The sequence below is a fragment of the Pecten maximus genome, chromosome 6 (assembly GCF_902652985.1).
Source record: "Pecten maximus chromosome 6, xPecMax1.1, whole genome shotgun sequence".
In the NCBI taxonomy this organism is placed as follows: Eukaryota; Metazoa; Mollusca; class Bivalvia; order Pectinida; family Pectinidae; genus Pecten; species Pecten maximus.
Window position 1 is genome coordinate 31,915,919 of NC_047020.1, and position 27,850 is coordinate 31,943,768.

Here is a 27,850-nt window from a genome sequence, read left to right on the forward strand (position 1 = left end):
CAGACGAAGGAGAGACGAAGAGAGACGAAGGAGAGACTAAAGGAGAGATGAACACAACACAATCCAAAAGTTCCTGGTTCCTGTCGGTGACGTTATTTAATTGCTATAGCAACCCATACTTCTGTACAACAAACATGTGCTTTTACCTAAGGTTGTGAGAATATTATGAATACATAGCGATCATATTATATCCATATTTGAGAGTAATCTCTCATTCAAACAAAAAACACCAGACACAGTTATAGTACTGAAGAAATAGAATTTATTCTTGATATATTCAACTTATTTCTTCATCATCCATAGCAACTGCAAAAGAAGCATTTTGGGAGAGAATTGCAATCTTTTGTAAAAATAAATATCCCCCAAAATTTTTCAAGCATTTTGAGAATTGTGGAGATTTTCCAGCTTGTCTTTGTAAATGCTGTACATAGAGGTACCTCTATTAACAGTTTATATAATACACAGACAGAGGTGCATCACAAAATATCTACTTTTTTCGTCGGTATTTCATACACCTACATTTCATCAAAAACCACAAGGAATCGTCAAGATGAAGAAATTTCATTTCTGATTGACAAGTATTTAGACACAGACTTGGATTAATATTAACTCGAAGTCCGTGATTTAGATAAATGCTGTAGGTGTTGGACAGAATCTTATTATGGACAAACTGGCTGTTTCAGATTTGTAGTGGACACCTGAAATGCTGCAGTCATTATGGACAATTTTACTGCTACAAAGTACTTTTACAGTACACACTGCTGCAGTCTTGTTTAATTACGTGAAAAATGACTCAACTTGTATTATATGCTATTGGTGCATAAATCATTATAACCACGACAATCTTGTTTATGAATGGATAATTGCAGTCTTCCATATGAAATATCCCTACCTATTTTATTTTTTATTATATATCTTTCGACTTTTCTCTAGGTACTGTTTCATGATCACACACGAGAAACTACCAAATTACCTTTAACATAACCCATATTCTGAAATAAAATGAAAAATATATGCTACTTTATCATCAATTTATCCCCTTGGGAGGAAATAGCTCCACACTAAAATATTGGTATGACCTGATGCATAGCCGATTTAAGTGGTGATAATTCTGAATTATCAACAAACCAGCTGTACAATTAGAAATTAGAATATACTGTTTGGAAACATGACTTCAGAGTTGCTTTTTCATTTGTTTATTATTTTATTTAAGAAGGCGTTGTATACCACTAGGCATTATTCTGAAGTCTAGTAGATGAACCAGAACACATATGAATGTAGTAGAGAGTTGATTCTTTGAGAATCTTTCCAAATGGAAATTTTTCTCTGCTGGTTTTATAAACAAAAAAGAGAGTTCATTTTAAGGGAGATAACTCAAATTACATATACTAAAGATGGTAGAAGGTACCATAAAGCCTTAAATCATTTCAGATTATCAGGCGAGGCACAGTGAAGGATCAGACCCTTGTTAACACCTCCCACAGAGGGATTATGTGGAATGAATTTAGTAAATATCTTCTTCACAAACCTTTAGTAAGGAATAGTCAGATCTGTTAATCTGTTTCTGACCTCCACATGTAAAACATAAAATTCCACAAAATTACAGGACTTCCAACAGCATTTTCGTTTAGTGTTGGTTTTAACACTATTCCTTTAAGGACTCAAAAATGTTTTCAGATATGTTTTACTCTGTGATATGATATCAATATTATTGCCTTATTAAGAATTGATTTCCAAAAGGCTTGAGCTAATAAAAATGGTACTGGTTGTTTTTTGTTAATTTGTTAAGGCCAAGTATACCGATGCAGCTGTTTTAATGATAAAACAGAATCCTATTTCAGAGCCATTTTCACAACCCTCAACATTATGGAGATTGAACAAAATAAAAGGAGTTTTGTTGGTTACTTCCCTTAGAAAGGTAAAACTTTTTTCATTTTGAGATTGCACAACCACATCTCAGCTATTCTAGATTTTTTTTTTTTCAGCCTTTGAAAACAAATCCACTCCCGATGGACTCTATAACATATCACCCTCTTGTCCACAGGGAAAATAATAAAAGTTGGACAATTAAATGCTGTTTTACAGAATTAACTAATGATTTTACAGTAGTAATGTAACCAACAACAACACCACGCTACCTCCCAGAGGTAAGTGTAGGTAGAATTGGCCATATATCCAGTTGCTACTTATTATCATCCAGTAATTTTCCCCCATAAGATCATAAGAGCATGCTGTCAGTCTCTTTTCCGTGCCATTCAATTAACAGCACTTAATTCTTCCTCCTGGTCACGTTATCTGGGTATTCTTTTTTTCAGCAAGAAAAAAGCATGAAATTCTCTCATAAGCACTTGTTACCATGGAAATATTCCTCCATGAAATTCTAAGAGCCAGATCTATATGACATGTTAGGGACTGAGAGTCCTAAAGGTGTCTCAAACTCTCTTTCCTTGGTCATGTCTTTCATCCAATCACATGCATGCAGACGTCCAGGGATTTCATAAAATCTCAAATTTCTTTTTAAGTTCAACCATGAGTTGCCAGTCCTGTTTCAGCATGTCCTCACGGAAGTAGTTCTTCACAGCGTCTATAGAGTTCCTGGAGATCTGTAAGTACAGGAGAAACATACAATAATGAAACAAATACAACTGTATGTGTAAACTGGACATACTGGAAGCTTGCACAAAAATTACATGAAATAAGGTTTGCTGTATCCTGCTTTTAAAACTCCAAAATGACAAAGTACCAGAAATCACTCAACCGGATGACAGTAGGAATTTGGATGTAATTTTTCTCTCTTTGGTATAAGCTATGCCAATAGGTGGCGCTACTGGTATTTGCATGTGCAAATGGGCCTAGGTATAACTTATACGTGTCATTCAGGCGACACAGGTAATCGTGAGCACACGTAAATATTCATCGGGAGTTTTCTGTACACAAAAATGGAGGGCAGCGGTTTGAATGCTGCCAGTAATGTCTTGTTAAATGACATTTTCCAACAGTTGGATACAGAAAGGTGAATTAAGGCGTATTTAGATACCACTATGTGAAATTCAAAACAGGAGAGATGTATCTATGCCTACGTTGCTGTGAAATACAGTTGTTGTATTTGTGTTGTTTATCCTATCGGATTAGGTAGAAGAGAAAAAACAAAGCTTATATCAAATGTATAACTAAACTTTAATATTGGATTAGTTTTGAAACTAGAAAATATTTATAAGACATAAATGCCCCCACTGCCACTTGACACTCCGAAACAAAGTTTGGTGAGGATCGCATCAGCATTTCCTGAGATTAGCTAGTTACATTGCATCAGGACGGGATGGGATGGGATGGACATGGGTTACACTATATGCCCCCCTCCGTTTCATGCGGGGACATAAAACTTTAAGCCAATTATCAAAATTCCATGTTGTTTTTCACCCAAAAATTGGACCACAGTAATCCAAATTTTCTGTTTTGGTTCTGATTTTAGTTGTATGCTCAATGATCTTTAACTAGGTACCAACCTATTAAAATTTTTCATCAACAAAAATTGATCTTTTCTGAAAATTTTGTATCTGTTGTACATTTTTGCACAGGTAACTGATAGGAGAGGTGTACTCGCTCGCACCAGTTCTGAAATTCCTTGTTTGCAGTCAGACTGGAATCAAGTTGTCAGCGTAATCTGTGCTATATCCTGCCCCCACCCCCCGGGGAGTCTGGACTGGCCCCAGTGACAGGTACATGACAGCGGGGATTATCTTTTGTCGTCCTGTAATCCCTGACACGGGGCCAATACATCAGGTAGATATGACAGGTATGTACAGGTATTCAGGTGACACCTGATAAGTCTTGTGACCAGGTCATCGATACTGACTGATGACAAAGCAGCCCCTAGTACTACCTCGTAACCTGTCAAAAGCAAAACCCTGTGTAAAACAGAAACCTGTGTAAACTAGACTTTTAACCATATTTTGTCCTTCAGAATCTCTCCTGTTGAATAAGTGGATCACAGAACAAAGCTAAAACGGCAGGGTGTCCAACCACATGTCGAGGTCTGACCTTGGGGAGTACAAATGGCGAGGTCTGACCTTGGGGAGTACAAATGGGTCGGACATTGATTCACCCGAGGTAAAGCTACAAGCTGCTGCTTAAATCATGGCGACTGTACGCTGTCATAATCAGGGAAGGAAAAGTCTACAGGAAGAATCATTTAAGCAAACTAACCAGAACTTTAGCTATAAGTACCATGTTTCTACTATTCAGCACCATATGAAAACCTATGGCTTTTGAAATTCATGCAAGTGCCACTTGCCTACAAAATATTAAACATACAATCATCAATTGGGATTCCAATTGGAGTGGAAAAAAACCTTGACAATTATAATCATTTAATTCTAGAGGATACTGTTTATACAAAAATGTGAATTATTACCTTACACATTATTTCTTTAATTATAATTAGAGCTACCTCCCTTAAGAAGTTTGTAATGCAAATTAGCTGATTATTGAGATCTGGAGAATATGAACACTGAACAACAAACTCTTGTGTCACTTTCAAATGTGTGTCATCAACCATTCAAATGACCATACATAAATATATATCAAACTAGATTTCTAACAGTGTCAAACGGAGGTAGATATACAAATCCAGTATGGTAGCATATATCCTTAAACTAGGACACAAAGTTGTGTGTTTTATATAAAGTGAAGAAATTGTATACAGAAGTAAGCCATTCAACAAACAAGGCCAAAAATAGATATCAAATTCACCAGTCAGAAAATCTTTCAGTGCATGTTATAGTTTCAGGCCAAAAAAAGATATTATTTTCTTTTCCGATTATAGACTTGGTGTCAAAAAATGTCATAAAGAGAGATGAGATCAGTGAATGTGTGGAAAAGGCCAATGTATACTGTTGATAGTGAATACTTAATACTCGGCTGGAGGTAGAAAACAAGTGACAGAGAACTCCACTTCAGGATCGGAAATAATCTTATTTACTTAAACTTTGTGACTGATATGATATATATATACAGTGCTTACAAATGAAAGATTTTCTTTTCCAAAATCATATTGTTAAAGTTGTTTTGACCAGAAAACTTGTCTTCATACTAATTTACTTGGATACATAAATAATATAAGTATTTATGTTTATGAAAGTTATCAATTTACTGGTATATGTATTTAATGAATAATACACATACCACTGGCAACTGACAGGAGATAAATTTACAAATCCTTTTGAGCTATTAAGCAATAATATAATTTATGAGCAGTTACAATACAATCTATTTACTATGTGGAAAAGTGAACTTGCGTTGTAAACAACATCTAAGGAATTCCTTCATGATATGTACTGGATGACCCCGCTAAATCACCTGCACTTTTGAAGGATGTATATGTCAGAAGATGCCCCGCTGTGATTTGCTGAATTCTATGACAACACACCATAGACGCATGTGATTAAATACAAAATTACCTGATGAGAAGAAGAACTTATATCGCCCAGATCAACCTACTTCTAATTTTGTATTCATCAAAACATGTTACGCACAAACAATGTTCCCACAAAACCATGTCAACTTGACAATTCTTCATATTTGCTTTGAAGTTCATTGTACTATTCTATATTCTACATAACACGAAGGTCTGTCGGTAGTAGAGGAATAAGATAATGATTTTTATTTCTGAAAATCTTATGAAAAATAAATGATCTTGGCCGGCCATAGTGGTATGGGGACAGGTGTACTGTATATATCTGACCTGACTAAGTTTATTACTAACACTCCTATCCACTCGGCCCTGGACAACAACATCAGCCTACGACTGATTTCTGATCCCTCGGATCAACAAACATCCGAAGTGAATGTCTCCCCCTGCCTAATTGAAATGTAGACAGACATGAACCCGTCTTGTTTCTAGTGCAGAACCCATCCACCTAATATCTCCTACATTGTCCTGATGATTTCATCATACCTGGTAACATTTACTTTTTGCAAATCACTGTACTGATCAGAATTAATCCCATGTTATAGTCCGACTCACACAGACATCTTATATGATTCCCGGTGCTTGCTTGCAAATAAGAACTGAATATTTCTTCAAAATTATATACAGGAGAGACAAGAAAACAATTTTAGCTCATCAGGCTTAAGTTGTTGTACACTTGCCAAGTTTCAGGTTATTCATGTGTCAACAGACATTAAAAACTAACAAAAGAGACCCACAGGGCCTGTATCGCTGGCATATTTAATGGTGTTGACAATATACATATATCTAATGCTGAAAAATCCTTGAGAGTTGAGAAGTCACTTGACGTATGACTTGTGTACTTATACCACAGATTCTAAGGTTTTGACATATTCTGTTCTGAGTGAGGGTTAAATCATTTATCTAAATAATTTTGATCTGCAATACTCATCAAGATAGTGATGCAAAGTGTACAAGAAATTTTTGACATCTGATTTTTCGGCATAGCTGTATAATATTCTTTTGGCCCCGGATATGAAGCGACAGGTGTGGCGTTACTGGTCAAGATGAAGTATGTGTTTGGTCAATGTAGTGGTAAATGCAAAATGCAGATATGCAGTTAAAAATGAAACAAAGTTAAGATTGAATGCAAGCTGAATAAGTGGACGTATCTTTTCAAATGACACATATATTCCTGATTCAAATGCTGTCTTATTATCACCAAAAATGATTCAAACTGATATAATTTTGTTATCCATGCTGAAACGCATTAGTTCACCAGCATTTTTACATTATAACAACTAGCATTAAAACTATGCCATTTATCTCTTTTAAAGATATTTCTTGTTTCTGATATAACAGACTTATTAATTTGCAAAGTTAAGATCTTCACTCTACAAGCTAGCTCTATGGGTCAACAACCATGTTTCTAGGCCCCAAGGTTCTCTTGAAGAAGTTTATTTAATGGTTTGATTGACAAATGGAAGCCAAGATAGGTATATACCTGCCTTAAGGTTCGTTTTGGACAGTCTGAACTAAAACACTGAGTGGGGAAGCGACCACTGGGTGCTGTGCGATAAGCTCCAAGTGACTAGTAAAATCGTCCCATACTAGCCCTGTACATGTGTAGTAATCACTGTCATTCTAACTACAGGCGAACATACAGTGATAATTATTGTCACCAGGAAATCACTTTTCACAGCTGACAGCTCAACCACAGCCCTAGTTAGTCTCACAGCTCTATACTACCTGGTGTTACTACTGAGATACCTCAGAATATCAGCTCTCCTCATTGTCGAGGAGCTGGTTTTCCAAACTACCTGGTGTTACCAGAGATACCTCAGAAATATTATCTCTCCTCATTGTAGAGGTGAAGGTTTTCTAACAGACAGGGCTTACAGGGTTAGGGAGTAGGGTTCTAATAGACAGGACTACAGGGTTAGGGAGTAGGGTTCTAATAGACAGGGCTACAGGGTTAGGGAGTAGGGTTCTAATAGACAGGGCTACAGGGTTAGAGAGTAGGGTTCTAATGGACAGGACTACAGGGTTAGGGAGTAGGGTTCGAATGGACAGGGCTACAGGGTTAGGGTTCTAATAGACAGGGCTACAGGGTTAGGGAGTAGGGTTGGAATGGACAGGGCTACAGGGTTAGGGAGTAGGGTTCTAATAGACAGGGCTACAGGGTTAGAGAGTAGGGTTCTAATAGACAGGGCTACAGGGTTAGAGAGTAGGGTTCTAATGGACAGGGCTACAGGGTTAGGGAGTAGGGTTCTAATGGACAGGGCTACAGGGTTAGAGAGTAGGGTTCTAATAGACAGGGCTACAGGGTTAGGGAGTAGGGTTCTAATGGACAGGGCTACAGGGTTAGAGAGTAGGTTCTAATAGACAGGGCTACAGGGTTAGGGAGTAAGGTTCTAATAGACAGGGCTACAGGGGTAGGGAGTAGGGTTCTAATGGACAGGGCTACAGGGTTAGGGAGTAGGGTTCTAATAGACAGGACTACAGGGTTAGGGAGTAGGGTTGGAATGGACAGGGCTACAGGGTTAGGGAGTAGGGTTCTAATGGACAGGGCTACAGGGTTAGAGAGTAGGTTTCTAATGGACAAAACAATGGTGAAGGAAATCAATTGTGGGGATCATGATGCATCTTTTTACAAACTATTTGAATAAGTGGTCAAGTGTGATATTTGACCCTTTCACCTTTTCTGGTTTGTCCACCCAAATTTAATGAATGCAACCTTAGCCTAGAAACATTTTTCAAAAAACTTGGTCTTCAGTAAGGGCTTTAATATATGATGTATTTTTGAAAGTCTATTCTGATATATTTTAAGTAACCTTGACCTTGACCTTAGGAAGTTATCTAAAACCCCTAATGCCCATCTCGGCATAATCTCTCGAAAATGACCAAATGACCGATAGAAAGATGGACACTGTGATTATAGAGCACATGCATTGGAAGACCCTAATTATTTTGGAGGGACACAGGGTTTGTTGTTATTTTGGAGGGACACAGGGTTTTGTTGTTATTTTGGAGGGACACAGGGTTTTGCTGTTATTTTGGAGGGATACAGGGTTTTGTTGTTATTTTGTCATCATTCTTTAAAGCAATGTAGGTTTATGTTTTTTTGTGGAGAGGGATTATATAAAACAATTCCCAAAGACATGATGGAAGTGTGAAGAATGGTACAGTCCTGTAGAAACAGGTGTTGGATTTGTATTTCTGAACTTAATAAGAGGCAATATTTTCTGAGGATATATTTTCTATATCAACAAGAGGCCCATGTGGCCTGCAATTAACCATAACAATGCATGCTGCATTACCATTGTAATGCAGCATGCAAATAGAACCTGCCACACAGCCATCAGCCATAGGCTTTAAGAAACTAGGAAATGTCTGAAAGACATGAATGCTCCGTACCCTACCCATGTAAGTTACTCTCCTTGCTTGGTAATTTTCTATAAAAAGTAACGTGACCTTAAACTTGACATATGAAGCGGAAGTATGTAAATGTTTAATGATGTTACAAAGTGACAGCGACCATGACCTTGACCTTGGACATCATAGAAATATTCTGATAAAGTTTGATCAGAATCCACAAGGTCATCATAGGAAATATTCTGATCAAGTTTGATTACATTCCACAAGGTCATCACAGGAAATATTCTGATAAAGTTTGATCAGAATCCACAAGGTCATCAAAGGAATTATTCTGATAAAGTTTGATCAGAATTTGCTAAGAAATGAAGTTGCTAATGCACTATCCCTGAATGGGATGAAGCAGGACAAGGTATAATGTGACAGGAATGGATGGGCCAGACACACAGAGAAAAGTGTTCCCTTGGTGGTGGGGGTGTAAGACGTCGATGACAGATGCCAGACGTCGCATCATGACACAAGGTAACCAGCGTTTCCTGGCAGGTGAGCTAACCAGTGTGACCCATCACATGACACTGATGTAACCGAGATCACAAATACACACCTGAAAAAGCTTCATTTAAATCTCAAAAATCTCAAGAATCAACAAAAAAAGGAATATCTGCACGAGTAAGTAATTACCATTTCCTGTTTTTATACAAAGGAACTGACTTTACAGCTACACCTTGGCACATCAGCATTAATATGTTATGTCATTGTAAACATACCTTGCTCACAAGCATGTCCGTTTCGTCAAAATGTCTGCCAATCATCTTAGGGGTGTCGCCAGGAATGGGTTCCACTTTTATACACACTTCCATGCCTTTCCTGGCAATGTCCAAGTGTTTGTGGTTAGCCTCTAAACTGGTAACCCGTCCAATATCCAGGAACTGTAACAAAAAAATATCTATATATTCAAATTGAATGTTACGCATCTATGTAAGGATCAAAGAACATCATTCATGGACAACAGGCACTTGGGGCCAGTATCATTCTTCATATCATTATGGTCACATTGCATTGTAGTTAATTTCACTTCAGCAGGCTTTAAATCTACACTTACTTAAAAAAAAAATCCACTGAACATGTTCTGTTATGGGACCCCTATATCCCAGTTTGTATTAAAAACCTGTTGACAACAAGAAGACTCTAACATATATGCTTCTGATGAAGAAGATTTTGTGAGGAATTCTACTTGTCCACATACAAAGCCCATTCTCTTAGATATCCCTTATCATTTGTTTGGTGTCCCCCCCCCCCCCCCCCCCCCCCCCTCTTATTACTTTGATATAAATTTGCCTAATTTCGAACTTCAAGTGGGTAGATCAATTGCGAAAATTACCCCCATGTGAATTCGCGAAATCATACCCCCGTGAAAATAACAAAATTTACAGTAGAAGAAATGAAAAGATGATAAGTTTTTCAGCCATCTGAGCATAATCGGGGATATAACTTATAACCTGTTAAAAGCCTTCAAAACCATACCCAGGAAACTTTCCAGGTAAGGCTCCAACAGGTGTATAATAGCATTATCTCGCAGTTACCCAACACCTGTGAGCTAAAATGATCGGAGAAACAGTTTACATAACACATTTAACTGTGTAGAGGACTGAGCTAAAATGATCGGAGAAACAGTTTACATAACACATTTAACTGTGTAGAGGACTGAGCTAAAATCATCGGGGTAACAGTTTACATAACACATTTAATTGTGTAGATCGAGGACTGAGCTAAAATGATCGGGGTAACAGTTTACATAAAACATTTAACTGTGTAGAGGACTGAGCTAAAATGATCGGAGAAACAGTTTACATAACACATTTAAATGTCTTTAATAACTAGGTATTTCTTCTTTTCACTTTTGATTTCACAAAATTCCAGAACACATCCGTGTCATGATTTTTACGAAAATACCATCTCTGGTAGTTCCAGGAAGAATGATTTGTTTGAAATGTTTGTTCCCCTTGGCCCATTAATGGTACCAGTAAAATCAAATCAAAATATCCTACATTTTCTGTATTCGTAATCTGTACCACAAAAGCTAGTAAATAATTTGCCCCATACTTGAGATAACCTATCTCAGTACACAGCCTTCTATGGTAACGGACAGGATTATAACATTATAATGAATTGGACAGGAAGTCAGAAACGTAAGTGGTCAGATTTTACAGTTTTTATTTGAGCGGTTTTGACCCCTACAGACACCCCACTACAGTGTTAGACCACTATTCTGTTGGCTGACAGGTAGACGGTAGGGAGGGAGGAGGAGGAGGAACACAGGTGTGGGCAGACCGCCAGACCCCACTATCTTCCCTCCAACACAAATCATCTGATTAAGCAAGATGTGCCGTTTCCTGTTTAAAAGTGCAGTACCAGTATTGTAGGAACTCTTTTAGAGTTCATCTTGTGATTTCCAGGCAGATAATGAGCTCGTCCTGAGATGGTATCTGCTTCCGAATATTAACAGCTAGCAAAGGCAGATTAGAACTAAGAAAAAAAAATTAACCCTGTGAAGAGCCGTCAAAACTATAAAAGTTAGCTGTAACACTTCTGCGTTATGAAAATGTAATATCAAGATTTCTGTATCTTATCTCTATACTCAGGCAGGGGTAACACCATACTACTTCCTTTCCGGCCCCTCCCCAGGTATGGGTTAGAACAAAGTGTCCACCTAAGGTATGTATTAGCCTCCCCCCTCCCCCCCACCCCCTGACTGAGGTATACATTATGACATAAACCTCTCCTTGCTCCAAAAGGCAAGCATAATGTCCATCCCCTAGGTATGGATTATGATTGCATCTCCTTTCCCCTAGGTGTGATAGTGTTTCCTACCCACTTGGTATGGGTTATGATAGTGCCTCCTGCCCCCTTGGTATGTCATGGGTTATGATAGTGTCTCCTGCCCCCTAGGTATGGGTTATGATAGTGTCTCCTGCCCCCTAGGTATGGGTTATGATAGTGTCTCCTGCCCCTAGGTATGGGTTATGATAGTGCCTCCTGCCCCCTAGGTATGGGTTATGATAGTGTCTCCTGCCCCTAAGTATGGGTTTCGATAGTGTCTCCTGCCCCCTAGGTATGGGTTATGATAGTGTCTCCTGCCCCCTAGGTATGGGTTATGATAGTGTCTCCTGCCCCCTAGGTATGGGTTATGATAGTTGATAGTGCCTCCCGCCCCCTAGGTATGGGTTATGATAGTGTCTCCTGCCCCCCAGGTATGGGTTATGATAGAGCCTCCTGCCCCCCTAGGTATTGGTTTCAATAGTGCCTCCTGTCCCTAGGTATGGGTTATGATAGTGTATCCTGCCCCGAGGTATTGGTTATGATAGTGTCTCCTGTCCCCTAGGTATGGGTAATGATAGTGCCTCCTGCCCCTAGGTATGGGTTATGATAGTGTCTCCTGCCCCCTAGGTATGGGTTATGATAGTGTCTCCTGCCCCCTAGGTATGGGTTATGATAGTTGATAGTGTCTCCTGCCCCTAGGTATGGGTAATGATAGTGTCTCCTGCCCCTAGGTATGGGTAATGATAGTGTCTCCTGCCCCCTAGGTATGGGTAATGATAGTGTCTCCTGACCCCTAGGTATGGGTTATGATAGTTGATAGTGTCTCCTGCCCCCTAGGTATGGGTTATGATAGTTGATAGTGTCTCCTGCCCCCTAGGTATGGGTTATGATAGTTGATAGTGTCTCCTGCCCCTAGGTATGGGTAATGATAGTGTCTCTTGCCCCCTAGGTATGGGTAATGATAGTGTCTCTTGCCCCCTAGGTATGGGTAATGATAGTGTCTCCTGACCCCTAGGTATGGGTTATGATAGTTGATAGTGTCTCCTGCCCCTAGGTATGGGTAAAGTTAGTGTCTCCTGCCCCCTAGGTATGGGTAATGATAGTGTCTCCTGACCCCTAGGTATGGGTAATGATAGTGTCTCCTGCCTCCTAGGTATGGGTTATGATAGTTGATAGTGTCTCCTGGCCCTAGGTATGGGTTATGATAGTGTCTCCTGCCCCCTAGGTATGGGTTATGATAGTGCCTCCTGCCCCTAGGTATGGGTAATGATAGTGTCTCCTGACCCCTAGGTATGGGTTATGATAGTGCCTCCTGTCCCCTAGGTATGGGTTATGATAGTGTCACCTGCCCCTAGGTATGGGTTATGATAGTGTCTCCTGACCCCTAGGTATGGGTTATGGTAGAGTCTGCTGACCCTAGGTATTGGTTATGAGAGTTTGCTGACCCCTAGGTATGGGTTATGATAGTGTCTCCTGTCCCCTAGGTATGGGTTATGATAGTGTCTCCTGCCCCCTAGGTATGGGTTATGATAGTGTCTCCTGCCCCTAGGTATGGGTTATGATAGTGTCTCCTGCCCCTAGGTATGGGTTATGATAGTGTCTCCTGACCCCTAGGTATGGGTTATGATAGTGTCTCCTGCCCCTAGGTATGGGTTATGATAGTGTCTCCTGACCCCTAGGTATGGGTTATGATAGTGTCTCCTGCCCCTAGGTATGGGTTATGAGAGTCTGCTGACCCCTAGGTATGGGTAATGATAGTGTCTCCTGCCCCCTAGGTATGCCATGGGTTATGATAGTGCCTCCTGTCCCCAAGGTATGGGTTATGATAGTTGATAGTGTCTCCTGCCCCCTAGGTATGGGTTATGATAGTTGATAGTGTCTCCTGCCCCCTAGGTATGGGTTATGATAGTGCCTCCTGCCCCCAGGTATGAGCTATGGCTCAACATCTTGTAGGTATGCCCCCCACCCTGTAATCACACAGTGCCCCTTTTCCCCTGTGGTATGTATTATGACTCCCCTTATCCCTCCCCCTGCATTATTATGACTCCCCCTCCCTCTGGTGATGACACAGTACCCCTGCCCCCTGTGGTATTATCATGACTCCCCCTCCCTCTGGTTATGACACAGTACCCCTGCCCCCTGTGGTATTATCATGACTCCCCCTCCCTCTGGTTATGACACAGTACCCCTGCCCCCTGTGGTATTATCATGACTCCCCCTCCCTCTGGTGATGACACAGTGCCCCTGCCCCCTTTGGTATTATCATGACTCCCCCTCCCTCTGGTTATGACACAGTACCCCTGCCCCCTGTGGTATTATCATCACTCCCCCTCCCTCTGGTTATGACACAGTGCCCCTTTTCCCCTGTGGTATGTATTATGACTCCCCCATCCCTCCCCCTGCATTATTATGACTCCCCCTCCCTCTGGTTATGACACGGTGCCAGATCCAGAGGTGAGGGGTTGGGGGAGTGCCAGAATCACCAGTGTGTGAGGGACTTCCACTATCACTGCCAGTAATATCCGGCACCGCTTCTGACGTCAATGAAACTGGCTCTGAGAGAAGACAGCTGCAGGGGTATACAAATACACAGGGAAGCATCTGCCCCAGTCAGCGCTGCATTCTTAACTACCCAACCTTATTCCCCCAAACAGTGAAGTAGATCTCATTTTGTTCATACCCAATAGTAAGGAATAGACATATTATTTTTGCTCTAAAACTACTATTAATCATTTTTTTGTTTTTATAGATACTTAGTAATTAGTGACACGTTATATTATTGTGTCCAACTGACATATCCCGTTGATATATAATATATTCCTCCAGACTTATTTACTTACACATGTATATTTCTTGGAAAAGTTGGTAGGAGGGAAATTAGGTACATGAAGCACCAATTTGTCACCTTGTCACAGGAAAAGTCATGGCAGGTGTAGCAACATGACATTCACATGAATTTATCTTGGCTAGGGGAAGGAGAGCGACTTCGTTGTGTAGAAAAACAAAACATTGACTTCAGTGTGAGCTTATCTCCTGAACTGAGTATAGTGATTAGATCCTGAACCGAGTATAGTGATACCGAGTATAGTGATTAGATCCTGACCGAGTATAGTGATTAGACTTAAATGTGAGTTTGTCCCCGTAACCGAGTACAGTGATTAGATCCTGAACCGAGTATAGTGATACGAGTATAGTGATTAGATCCTGACCGAGTATAGTGATTAGACTTAAATGTAAGTTTATCCCTGAAACCGAGTACTTGATTAGATCCTGACCTAGTATAGTGATTAGACTTAAATGTGAGTTTGTCCCTGAAACCAAGTATAGCGATTAGACTTAAATGTGAGTTTATCCCTGAAACCGAGTATAGTGATTAGATCCTGAGCCGAGTACTATTAGTGATTAGACTTAAATGTGAGTTTGTCCCTGAAACTGAGTACTTGATTAGATCCTGACCTAGTATAGTGATTAGACTTAAATGTGAGTTTGTCCCTGAAACCGAGTACTTGATTAGATCCTGAACCGAGTATAGTGATTAGACTTAAATGTGAGTTTGTCCCTGAAACCGAGTACTTGATTAGATCCTGACCGAGTATAGTGATACGAGTATAGTGATTAGACTTAAATGTGAGTTTATCCCTGAAACAGTGTATAGTGATTAGATCCTGAACCGAGTATGTGAGTTTAGATCCAGAACCGAGTATAGTGATCAGACTTAAATGTCAGTTTGTCCCCGGAACCGAGTATAGTGTTCAGACTTAAATGTGACTTTTTAACCCTGAAACTGAGTATAGTGATTAGGCTTAAATGTGAGTTTGTCCCCGGAACCGAGTATATCCTGGTATATAGTGCTTTGACTTCAGCACAGGGGAAATAAGAAACAGCAATTTCACTTCAGTTGAAAATAATCATGGAAAACTGGATAGAGATTTAGATATCAATATGAGTTTATCTAGGGGAACTAAGTATTGGTATTTGACATTCGCAGGAAATTTATCAAAGGAGAAACTTATCAGAAAAACTTAATTTTTTCGAAGTCTAATGCTACAGACATTTTGCCCAAGTACCTCTGCTGTTAAGTACTGGATGCAATACAGTATGTTGGTATTACACATTATAACTTGGGCATCCTGCGGGTGTCAATTTGAGTTTGACTAGAAATGGGGTTATAATTTCTCTTTAAGCTCCAATATCAAGGAAATCATCATCTCTGTGCTGTAGGCAAATGGAACAGTTATGCAAATAATTTCTTATGCATTTACCAGTTAATTCACTTTTTCCAAGCTCCCTAACCAAATCTGTTCCAATCTTACTGAGGGGTGATAAGGTCAAGGTCAGTCATTTATCTCTGTGAATCTTGGAGCCAATGAGGCCTATGATTGATAGGTGGTGTCTATTTCAATGTATCAATATATACTACCGCTGACAAAATCAATCTGTACGGTCAGGTTTTTATTTAGAGGTGACGATTAAAGCGTTCCACATCAACACACACGCACACAATTCCACTGGCCCAGTAAGTCCCAATACACACATTTAGATCCCAGTGATCTAAGGTGAAGCTAGATGTCTACTAAATATATCAATGGGAACCTTGTCAATCCCAGATGGACCTCTAAATATGCTATTCATTGCTGGATCAAAGACATTTTTTATTTCAAGATTTTACTTGTATGGTTTCTGGATTTTCCAAAATGCTATTTTTTCTTTTAATACAAAATCACATTTCCCAGAAGATATACACATACCTTTATTTAGCTAAATAAATATTTTACATCTTTGCATCAGCTAAGTTCATAATGGTCACAGTGCCCACAGATAATGGAACTATGAAGGGTCATTTTTTTGTGACAGTACACTAAATGCTGCAGCATAAAATCCCTGCCCAGTTCTATATTGAAAACATTGTTTGTTGGTTGAGCTTATTTCCCCATGAACAGTCAAGATCACTTTGATTTAGGGGGTGGGGTGGGGTTGTCTCCTTGTGGTAGTTTGTGGCTACCTCACTGAGCTGGGGGGGGGGGGGGGGGGGGGGGGGGGGGGGGGGGGGGGGGGGAGGAATCTCCTTGTAGTAGTTTGTGGCTACCTCACTGAGCTGGGGTGGGGTGGGGTGGGGTGGGGTGGGTCTACTTGTAGTTGGTGGCTACCTCACTGAGCTGGGGGGATTCTCCTTGTAGTAGTTGGTGGCTACCTTACTGAGCAACATATGATAGGCATGCAATCCAGAGAAATAAGGATAAAGTGAATGGGACAAGGACACAACCATGACAGCACAGACCAGCGAGTTTCTCGCCTTCCTGAGAAACGCATACTGCCACAGGTAAGGATATAGTCAAACCATGCACCTCAGATCTTAACCAGAGGTTATGTAGGGCAATATTGATTAAGTATCTGGTCATCAGTGAGTTGTACAGGGAAGCATGCTATGAACCAGTCCTGTTGCCAGTTTTCATTTTATTAACATATTCTCTTCACATTTTTTGTCCTTTGTTGGGAAGAAACCTGACGTATTTAGAAAGGCGAACCAGTTGTCAGTATAATGTGACCGGGTGGGGTACATTAACGTGTGCTGCTGGGTGTCTTCAGCAGTATGCTTCAGTGAGGTGGCACTATAAATCGGCAAAAGTTTCGGCCTATCACAAGGAGACTTAACATGAACATACCGCAGCCTCCCAAAACACACATACGCACTCACCACACGCATGCATGTCGCACGCACAAGAGGCCGTTCCTTAAATGACCTTAGCTGTTAATAGGATGTTAAACAAAATAAACCAAACCGAACCAAACCAGTATTCAGAAAGGAATTTTCAGGAGTAATCTGCAAATTTTGAGATCTCAAATTGGAAATGGGGCCCATTATCATACCCCCAAAAACCATCAGAGAAAGCCCTGTTTGTCTTCTGAAATGCACAGAAACACATTTTGATACATAGTAATTTATCATACGCAGAAAATACTTTTTGTGTTATATAAACTTGCAGACATAGACAGAGCTTCATACAGAGAGAACCTGTTATATTATGTATACTTGCGCTGTAAAGGTCGGCATGTTCCCATGGCCGTACCGATGACACTGAATTTGACATTGCTGCAACCCTTAACCAACAACACGCTACAACGATTACTACAACAAAAACTGCCAAACTGACAAGGAATTAACAAAACTGCAGATATCACCTTGAAAATTGCATAAGAAATAAAACGCTTTTGTCATCTAGAATGGCAGTATGAACTGTCAATTATGCGATGACATTTACAAATGAACTTTGCCCCAAGATGGGAACTAGCTACTGTTATGTATGACATATGCTCTATACTCCATAATTATATCTAGCTTCTCCGGAAATGGGGCCCCCTTTTCTACTAAATTAATCTTTTACAGTAGAGATTTACAAAATTTATGCTAATTACACAGCCAAAGAGGCCAGCGTTGCCTGCAGTACAGTAGACAGCATACTGGAACAAGTTCCTCATACTTCCCCATATCTTCCTTTACAACGTAGATCAAAATTCAACTACATTTTTTTAAAGTTGAATTTTTTTTCTCTGTTGTACATCAGAAAAAAACCCACATTGGGGTCAACTTCATACCTAGCAAATTTTCAGTTATGAAACATTAAATTTGATGACTTGGCAAGAGAAAAAATCAAAACAAACGAACAGCTAGCCAATCCTTCAGGTGTTGTTCCAGGATATGGGATCGGCTGGTATGTAGGGATGCTGTAAAACAAGACACAGTCTCTCATCTACACATACAACCTCACTAATACAAATCTTTTATATATCGGAAAGATTTTATTTGAAGTTCCAGAATATTATCTATTACAATAGTTGTTTTCTACAATAGCCATTTTTTTTTCTCAAAATGAGCTAGAATGTACATGATATATCAACGTTTCTCCTACCACTATAATTGGGGGAGAAAGCTGTTTAGTTTTCCCAATGATCAAAGTTATGAAAATTGCCCAAATCATTAAATCAGGTAATTTTCTAAGTGAGGACATGAAATCCAGCAATTACCCATTTCCAATTTTGAAACCAAAATTTCCAATTTTCGCCAGGTGGCAATTTCTCAAAATGGCCAGAGAAAATCAAAACTGACCTTCCACTATTATAATGTTCATTAAATGGTCTTGGCCATCGGTTGGCATGCACTATAATTTACAACTCTTAAGAATTTACATGCACAGAAGATGTTGAACAAGTCCAGGCTTACGGCCATGTTTTACAGGATGCCGTAGAAGAGCATCAGAAAAGGAGCCCCGCCCAGTACTACAACACGTGTCTGATATTCTCCCTATCACTCTGACAAAATAACAGTATGCACCTAGGAGGTAGATTACACTTCAAAACACTAAATCTACACTGCCAAATCGGTATAGACTTAGCATTGCTCTTCCAACACAGCAAATCTCTCAACATCTTCGAACTATCTACAATTACAGCCGCAAAATTTTAGTACGAGAAAAACTTTCAGTGAATTGAAAATCACAAAGCTAGCACATTGTTTCAGAAAATTTGAAGATTCAAATTCTGTGACTGAATACAAGTTTCATGATAAACATACCGGATGAAGTTAACCAGACGTGGAAAAAGAGAGAAATCCTCAAATCTCACTAACCACAGTTCTTATCAGTGCTCAAACTCCATTATGTACCAAGCCAAAATTCTTGCTCTGTTTATTTACAAACCTGAGTCGCGCCATAATTTTTCATCTCTGCAATCTTTGATAATTTCTTTCCCAACTTTAAAAATATTTTCAACACTTTCAGGAAATCAGATTTTTTTTTATGTAATTATCTTTTTTCTCATATATTTTTTCTACCCTATTCATCATCAGGTATACTTCTAAGTGTATTGGTATTTTGAAAAAACTTGAAACTACCGCAAATGTAAAGTATGCTGTTTTCAAGTATAAAGTTGAATTGAAATGGTCAGAATACTTAAGATTAAGATTGCTGGGTGGGCTATCCGACATATCAGGAAGCAAGTAGATGGAGGAATGTGTGAATGGAAATAATGAGGAGCACTGTATTTGACCCAATAAGCACACCCAAACTTTCAAAGTGAACAGCTGTGCTTAAGTTAAAGCCTGTTATAAGTTTCCTTTTCAAATCTCGATTTCACATGGAAATGTTTATGAACTACATCTCATGTCTGTTGTGAGCACACAATATCTTTATCAGGTTGAATATTGTAGGAGAGCTTTGGAGTGTCAGAGTGAGTGAGAGAGTGAATGAATGAGGAAGAGTAAACATGAAAGCAACAAAGTAAACAGAAGAAAGAGCGAGTAAATTGGAATTTTCTTATAGTAAGTGAACTGGAAAGGTGAGAAAATGAGAATAATTACTGTTTGTTTGTTGGGTTTATCACCCCATGAACAGCCAGGCTCATTTTAAGGCAGAGTCTTCTTGTAGTAGTTGGTGACTACCTCACTGAACAACATACAGGAGGTCCTATACATGCCATTCAGAGCTATTAAGGTAAAGTGTCTTGCCCAAGAAAAACACCACAACAGTACAGACCATTGTAATTTTCAGCCTCCCAAGAAACACAAAACCAACACGGGCAGGAAGTGCTGAACCAAGCACCTCCGATATTTAACTGAGGTTACCTGGCTGGTGCTCTAACCGACTGAGCTATCACAGCCCCTTGAACCAAGCACCTCTGATCTCAACCTAAGGTTACGTGGCCGGCGCTCTAACCGACTGAGCTATCACAGCCCCTCAGAATAACAAAGTGGTAAACTTAATTCACCATGGTTAATAAAAAAAATGATCAATATTATAATGAATACAGACTTAGAAAATACTAACAAAATTTACTGATGTTGTCAAGCGTCTTTATAAAATGACATGTCTTACCTCTTTACTTGGTACACAGAGTGGCGTCCCTTCCTTGAGGAATCCATCCTCTATGATGACACCACACACAATAGGGTCACGCGAGTTAAAGATGTACTGAGGGAGAATGCGAACTTTACATGGAAACACTGCTATATGTCTATATAGGTCCTGATTTTTCTTTTTGATAGCGTTCCTATAGGCAATGAACTTGTCAAACAAGTTATATATAATGTCCGCCGTAAATATTGTAACACCTAAACTGTCGGCCATTTCCTGAGCTTCTCTTTCCACCCGTACATCAAATGCAAGAATCACAGCATACCTATTGACAGAAAAATAAAGTCACAAAATTAGGAAATTAATTCAGAGAAAGATTTCTTAATGGGAAGACCTTTCAGCAGTTATGACATACCATTATAATTAATTTTCTGGGATCTGTTTTAATGAAAGGCTAATCCTCATACAGTTTTGCTTGCAACATAAACAACTTTCATGAATGGTCTAGAATTTATTAAAACGACTTTATGTGATGTAAGTATACTGTATGTTTGGTCAAGACCTCTTTAACAGTTTAGAAGTTTTGGTCCGCACAGGAAATTATTAGAAGAACCAGTACTTATACAACATCTGTCTCCCTTCTTTCGAAGGGGAGACATAATAATCCATGTTGTGAATTTTCTGTTTTCAAAAATCTAGTTTCATTACGTGAATAGAAGAAAGCTAATAATTCTTCCTGGACAAATATTTGATGGTTTTAATATTTTAATTCTCAGTCTTGAAATTGTGTAGCTAGCTGGTGAACTGTAAGAATTGGGGTAAAGAGTATTGTTCAATGATGCCAGCTTTATAAGATACATTTCTAATTTCCCACAATGTTGGTATTCACTTATACAGCTGGGTAGAATATTAACAGTAATGTCCAAAGACACAAAGAGAGTAAAATTTTGCTTTCAGCATAATTACACAACCTAAAATATTTCAAATCAACACCAGCTGGTCAAGCCTTAACACACAGTCTGCCTCAAGAATCAGAATTCATCCTTACTGACCCTTCAGCCAAAATAAGTTAGAAACTATCCTGCCATAAAAAATTATGTATCTAGTAAGTCAAATTGACCTAAATGTCATAAAACACTTGAGCCAACAGGGTTGGCCATGTATTTCAGCAAAAATTTTGCCATAAGAAATTTGGGATGGCCAGGCCATTTTGCCCAATGATCTAGTTTTGGACAAAGTAAAATGCTTAAACCTCATAAAAAGATAATTTTAATATTTCTAACAAAATATAATAGCTGTTAGAGCCATCAAAAACAAGGTCAAGTCTGTCATAATCATGTAGCAATTCCACAATGGATGGGTTCTGTTTCGATACTGATGTACTAAAAGAGTATGGGTGATATGTAGATAAAACGGGTTCTGTTTCGATACTGATGTACTGAAAGAGTATGGGTGATATGTAGATAAAACTAACAAGGTTGGCCAACCACTGGCAGAGTACTGGTGATGGAGTTCTCTGGGTACCAGACTTTGGTGTTAGCCAGTACAGGCACCATGACCTCATTCTGAATTCTTGTGGTCACAGTTATGATGGCCACCACTGTTTGGGAAGGTGAAAGACATTTTAACAGATTCCTTCTGGCTGTAAGGTTACTTAGGTGGATGTGAACAGCCTAGTACCAAAACCACAGAACAACTGTACTGTCTGATAACCAAGTCGATTGACAAGACAAGATGCTTCAGATATTTTTTTTATCAAAACCACAGTTTACTGTAACTAGGAAAAGACTGACAATTATTCTTTACTAGCAGCCCTGCAACGATTGCAATTGTGATATATTGTTCCCGTCAAGTAGTGTCATTGGAATCCTGAGCAAAACTCAGTACACCCTAGACAAAATACGATGTTGAGCTGCTGTCAGTTCAAATGAAATAGATTCATTTTGGATCTTCATTTAAACAATTTTCAAGTCTGAATAAAAACAAAAAAATTATTCTACAACTTCATGCTTCAAGAAACCAAAAACCTATAGAACTGTGAGGTAAACTGTATATCAGTAAGCCTATATATGTTCAGTTAACATGAAAATAATCCGAAACGGGAAAGTTTTAAAAGTGATCTTTTACCAAATTCATAAATGATTTATTCATTTGTGTAAGTAATATGTACATGCATCTAACATGGTTTTCTTGACCAGATTTGTCAAACAAGTAACTTATTTCTTATTTGATAAAAAAAATAGTCGTGTGGCACAGTGGTAGCACGCTTGCCTTTCACTTAGGCGTCCCAGGTTTGATTCCCTGTTTGGACGTAAAAAGTATGGAGACACCTGCTCGGCCATATGGGTTTTCTCCCACAGTAAGGCCCTTACACACTTCAATCTGGGCCAACAAGCGTGATAATTTTAAGTTGATACAACTTGATTCACGACTATTGTAAAATAAAGTTTATATTCAAAAAACAAAAATACCCTACAAAACTAATTTGTGTATTAACAACCTAAGAGGGTGAACTTGAATGATGAATGGAAACAAAAAACAGATCTAGAAATACTAGGATATACTTTAAAGTAATGGTGATTAGGTTGGCCGAGGACTGGCCCCTGTAGGTGACTAAGTAGAAAATTTGACCTCTGACCTGGTATTGGGAACATGAAACTGAGGGGTAAGATGGCCTCTGACCTTGCCACTTTGGTTTACTAATGGGCAGTGGTTTAGCTGACCTATAACCCAATACTAGGGATACTACATCCAGTATTGGTATTCCCAAAGGCCTCATCAGATACTCTTACCAAGTTTTCTTTCAATTTCTCTACAACTGTTCCATCAGCATACCATTTAAATTTCCACATTCTATTTTCGTCTAAGATGCCCCGATGCCCTGCACAAAATCCCCATAATTATATTCTAAGTTTGGTTTATTTAAGATAGCACTTGGTACACGGACCCAGCTGTAGCTTTTTTAATTGAGGCAGACATTATCCACATGGCCTGTATTAGCTGTTCTGTCTGAAGCCAGCGTTTTTGTGGTCAACCGCAAGTCCAGCATCAAACCAAACAGTCTGGTCAGTCTGCCAGTAAGCTGCACAAGGTCTATAACTCTGGAAGTAGCTAACTGAGGCACCTGATCATGATATTCCTATGATCAGCAATAATCCAAATTTTAAAGTCTTGTGATAAATACCAGAAAACAGTTGATATTTTGAGCATCATCTTTCCATATACTATGACTTATCAGGGTTCACCCTGGACCTAAAAATCATGGGCCATTTTGACAAGATTTCAGAAATCAGATGGGCCAAAACATAGAAAATTGAAGAAATTTGTGAGTTTTGGTGGGCCAGTTTGGAAAATATGGGGCAAATGGCCCCATGGCCCCCTCCAGAGTTATCCCTGACTTATGACAATGACATCAACTAATTAGTTCTCATCCCTAGATTACAAGACTCGTTATTAATGTGAGTATCTAACTTACTGAGACTCATATTCCATTATAATCAGATCTTGTCCTGAGAACATGAGACTGTTATAAATGTATCTAGTTCATCATACTCAGATCTGGTCCCGAGACTACGAGACTGTTACAAATATATCTGGTTTACTTACCGAGTATCATTATCCATTATAATCAGATCTGGTCCCGAGACTAGGAGACATGTCACAAATATATCTAGTTTACTTACCGAGAATCATATTCCATTATAATCAGATCTGGTCCCGAGACTACGAGACTGTTACAAATATATCTGGTTTACTTACCGAGTATCATTATCCATTATAATCAGATCTGGTCCCGAGACTAGGAGACATGTTACAAATATATCTAGTTTACTTACCGAGAATCATATTCCATTATAATCAGATCTGGTCCCGAGACTACGAGACTGTTACAAATATATCTGGTTTACTTACCGAGTATCATTATCCATTATAATCAGATCTGGTCCCGAGACTACGAGACTGTTACAAATATATCTAGTTTACTTACCGAGTATCATTATCCATTATAATCAGATCTGGTCCCGAGACTACGAGACTGTTACAAATATATCTAGTTTACTTACCGAGAATCATATTCCATTATAATCAGATCTGGTCCCGAGACTACGAGACTGTTACAAATATATCTAGTTTACTTACCGAGTATCATTATCCATTATAATCAGATCTGGTCCTGAGACATGTTACAAATATATCTAGTTTACTTACTGAGTATCATACTCCATCATACTCAGATCTGGTCCTGAGACATGTTACAAATATATCTAGTTTACTTACTGAGTATCATACTCCATCATACTCAGATCTGGTCCTGAGACATGTTACAAATATATCTAGTTTACTTACTGAGTATCATATTCCATCATACTCAGATCTGGTCCTGAGACAATTTGCTATAATTTGCATATCTCACAAACTTACTGTGTGTCATGTTCCAACATAATAGAAGCTTTCATTATGTCTTTTCTGTGGACTGGACCAATATTAATGCCCGCATACTGAAACAAATAAGATTTATTTATCAGCATTATATGCAAAAATACATGTAAAGCCATGTTATACTGTTACTGTTTGTACAGTAAAACCTTATTATACTGTTACCATTTGTACAATAAAACCTTGTTATACTGCCACCATTCACTGTCACCTTTTGTCAAGGAAAAGGAAACCATTTCACCAGTCAAAATTTTGTCACACTTCTACAGTGAATGGCATTATAATAGAATAGCTGATATATTGATAGATGTGTATAGAAAAATGTTCAGATATATGGACCTCCAATTCATCATGTCATAAGCAAGATAGTATTTGTGAGCATTGACCAACATATCGCTTTAAGTTTGATAGTAATTTTATAAGCCATATATAACAGGCAACAGCAGAAGACTACTATAAGCTTCCTCAGAAGTATGAAACATTGCTCAGATGCAGAGTATTTTTACTTACTGGAATATTGGAAACTTTAAGAAACTCCAAGAGAGCTTCCAGTGAGCCTAGCGTAGAAGCTTGAACAAACACCCCTCGCTCCGAGAGCTTAATGGCATTCAGGACTTCCCTCAAGGCTACAGACAGTTCTTCCTATAATAGATAATATTTCACATTAAAAGATTTGTGAGCAATGCATTATAAAAATGATAATAGACTCCATATATGATATGGTACAATACCTTGAAAGATTAACAAAGGGCTACAACTCCATATATCATATGGTAAAAGGCCTTGAAAGATTAACAAAGGGCTTTAACTCCATATATATGATACAAGACCTGCATTCATGAAACCTTTCTCAAGCTCAAATGAAAATCTGTGCTCAACACAACTTCCTTGAAACTCTCTTAAATCAGGATATAGTGGTTTAAAAGAAAAAAACCTAAACATAAAAAAAATAAAAAATAAAAAAATACCCGAGTTCTTCCTGAAATTTCCTCAAATCATTGAAAAAATATTAATTAGGTATTGGATTTATCAACGCAGTATTTGAGCTTGAGCACAAAATGTCTATTTGAGTATGGTTTCATGAATATGGCCTGGATCTTCTTATGCCACACCCTGGCAACATCACATTAAACAGAGTTCAATATCATATATCAATTAGGTATATTCACACTCTCTCTATATACAATTGTATGCACAGATATTTGCCCTTAAAAGCCACAAAGGGCCAACAACTGCTTACATGACATGACCTTATTTTAGTTTGAATGTACATCCCTTCACTCTAATTCCAAGATGTATTGCATTCATAATATGTTAACTATATGTAACAATGTATACAAGCTATATGTCTTGTGTAAAGTAACATCTAGTGAATAAAGGGCTATAACTCTGCTGCTATATTCTGAAAGAACCTCTATCACTTCTCGTAGCACAAGGGTAGATTTCTTTGGCTCATCTTCATCCCATACATGTTAATTTTTCTCCTTAAATTCCCACTTAAAGGCTCAGATCTAATTCATTTACAGTATAAAATGGTTTTCATTTAGCAAAATGGCAACTTTTATCATTAAGCCAAATCGCAGTCTTTGAAAGATATTTTTGTATTGTGCTTTTAGATTTTTAACAAAACTTCAATCCATGGTATTAACGATACCAAAATAATTCTTTTTTTTTAAGAAGTAGAATTACACTTATCAAACTTACTGATTGATATTGAATCGCGTCTGCCACTGTTAGTGGTGAGGAAAACATTTGTCAGACCTTTATCTCAACATTCCCCTACCCTCATCATTTCCCCCCTTGTATACCCTTTCCTCTTGTATTCTCCTTACACTTTTATATCTTTACCCTTTCACACTTTTTTCATCTTGTATCCCCTTGTATATTATAAATTTTACATCTCACACATTCTCCTATATCCCCCTGCTCTTTCACACTTTTAGATCCTCACCCCTATAACCCTCTCCATCCCCACCTTACACACCCGACCCTCCCACCCTTTCACATTTTTCACCTTCATCCATACCCTCCCAATATCCCACCTTACACACCTCTACCCTCCCACCCTTTCACTTTCACCCATACCCTCACACTTTTCCCACCTATATCCCCCTACCCTTTCACACTTTTCACCCTCACCCATACCCTCCAACACTTTCCCATACCCACTCACATCTATATCCCTCTCATACCTTAATACACCTGTATCCCCCTGCCCTCTCACACATCCCCACATATATACCCCCTACACTCACACACCTATATCCCTCTCACAGTTCCCCACACCTTATGCCCCTACTCCCTCACAGTTTCCCACCTATACCTTCTCCCACACCTTATCCCCTACCCTCACATACACCTATACCCTCTCACACTTTCTCCCACACCTTATCCCCTACCCTCACACACCTATATCCCTCTCACAGTTCCCCACCTATACCCTCTCACACTTTATCCCACATCTTATCCCCTACCCTCACACACCTATATCCCTCTCACAGTTCCCCACCTATACCCTCTCACACATCCCCACCTATATCCCCTACCCTCACATACACCTATACCCTCTCACACTTTTTCCAACCTATTGGTATACCCCTTACACTCCCAATCCTTTACACTACCCTATCAAATCTGCTATGATGGCCATGTTATCATTCAGGTTCCATCGCTTATCATGATATTTCTTTACTCTGATATTTTCTGCTGCTCCCAAGAGCAGACATACTTATCATACTATAGACTGCATGTTTAAGCCTATCATATTTGAAAACAAGGAGCTGGTATGAGCTGTGATCCCTTCTTCACAGGGTTTCAGGCCCTAGATAATTGATCTAAGTCTCTACCTTGTAATTACCTATGACTGGGGAACCACCCTTCCTATCCTCTGATAAGTTTCTATGAAAGGCTTCTCAGCCCTGCA

The 27,850-nt window shown here is 38.9% G+C and overlaps 1 protein-coding gene across 4 annotated transcripts in view; it reads right to left on the bottom strand.

Moving 5' to 3' along the window:
- Positions 1 to 239: 239 nt before the first annotated feature.
- LOC117329537 (eukaryotic translation initiation factor 5B-like) overlaps positions 240 to 27,850 on the bottom strand; it is a 103,086-nt gene continuing 75,475 nt past the window's right edge. For all 4 annotated transcript variants that reach the window (XM_033887525.1, XM_033887526.1, XM_033887524.1 and 1 more), the window contains 5 exons: positions 25,438 to 25,569; positions 24,913 to 24,989; positions 20,512 to 20,815; positions 9,592 to 9,753; positions 240 to 2,603 (listed from right to left, as the gene is read on the bottom strand). In XM_033887525.1, coding sequence (XP_033743416.1) covers positions 2,496 to 2,603; positions 9,592 to 9,753; positions 20,512 to 20,815; positions 24,913 to 24,989; positions 25,438 to 25,569 — 783 coding nt within the window. In that variant the 3' untranslated portion in view covers positions 240 to 2,495. The remainder of the gene's footprint in view (positions 2,604 to 9,591; positions 9,754 to 20,511; positions 20,816 to 24,912; positions 24,990 to 25,437; positions 25,570 to 27,850) is intronic.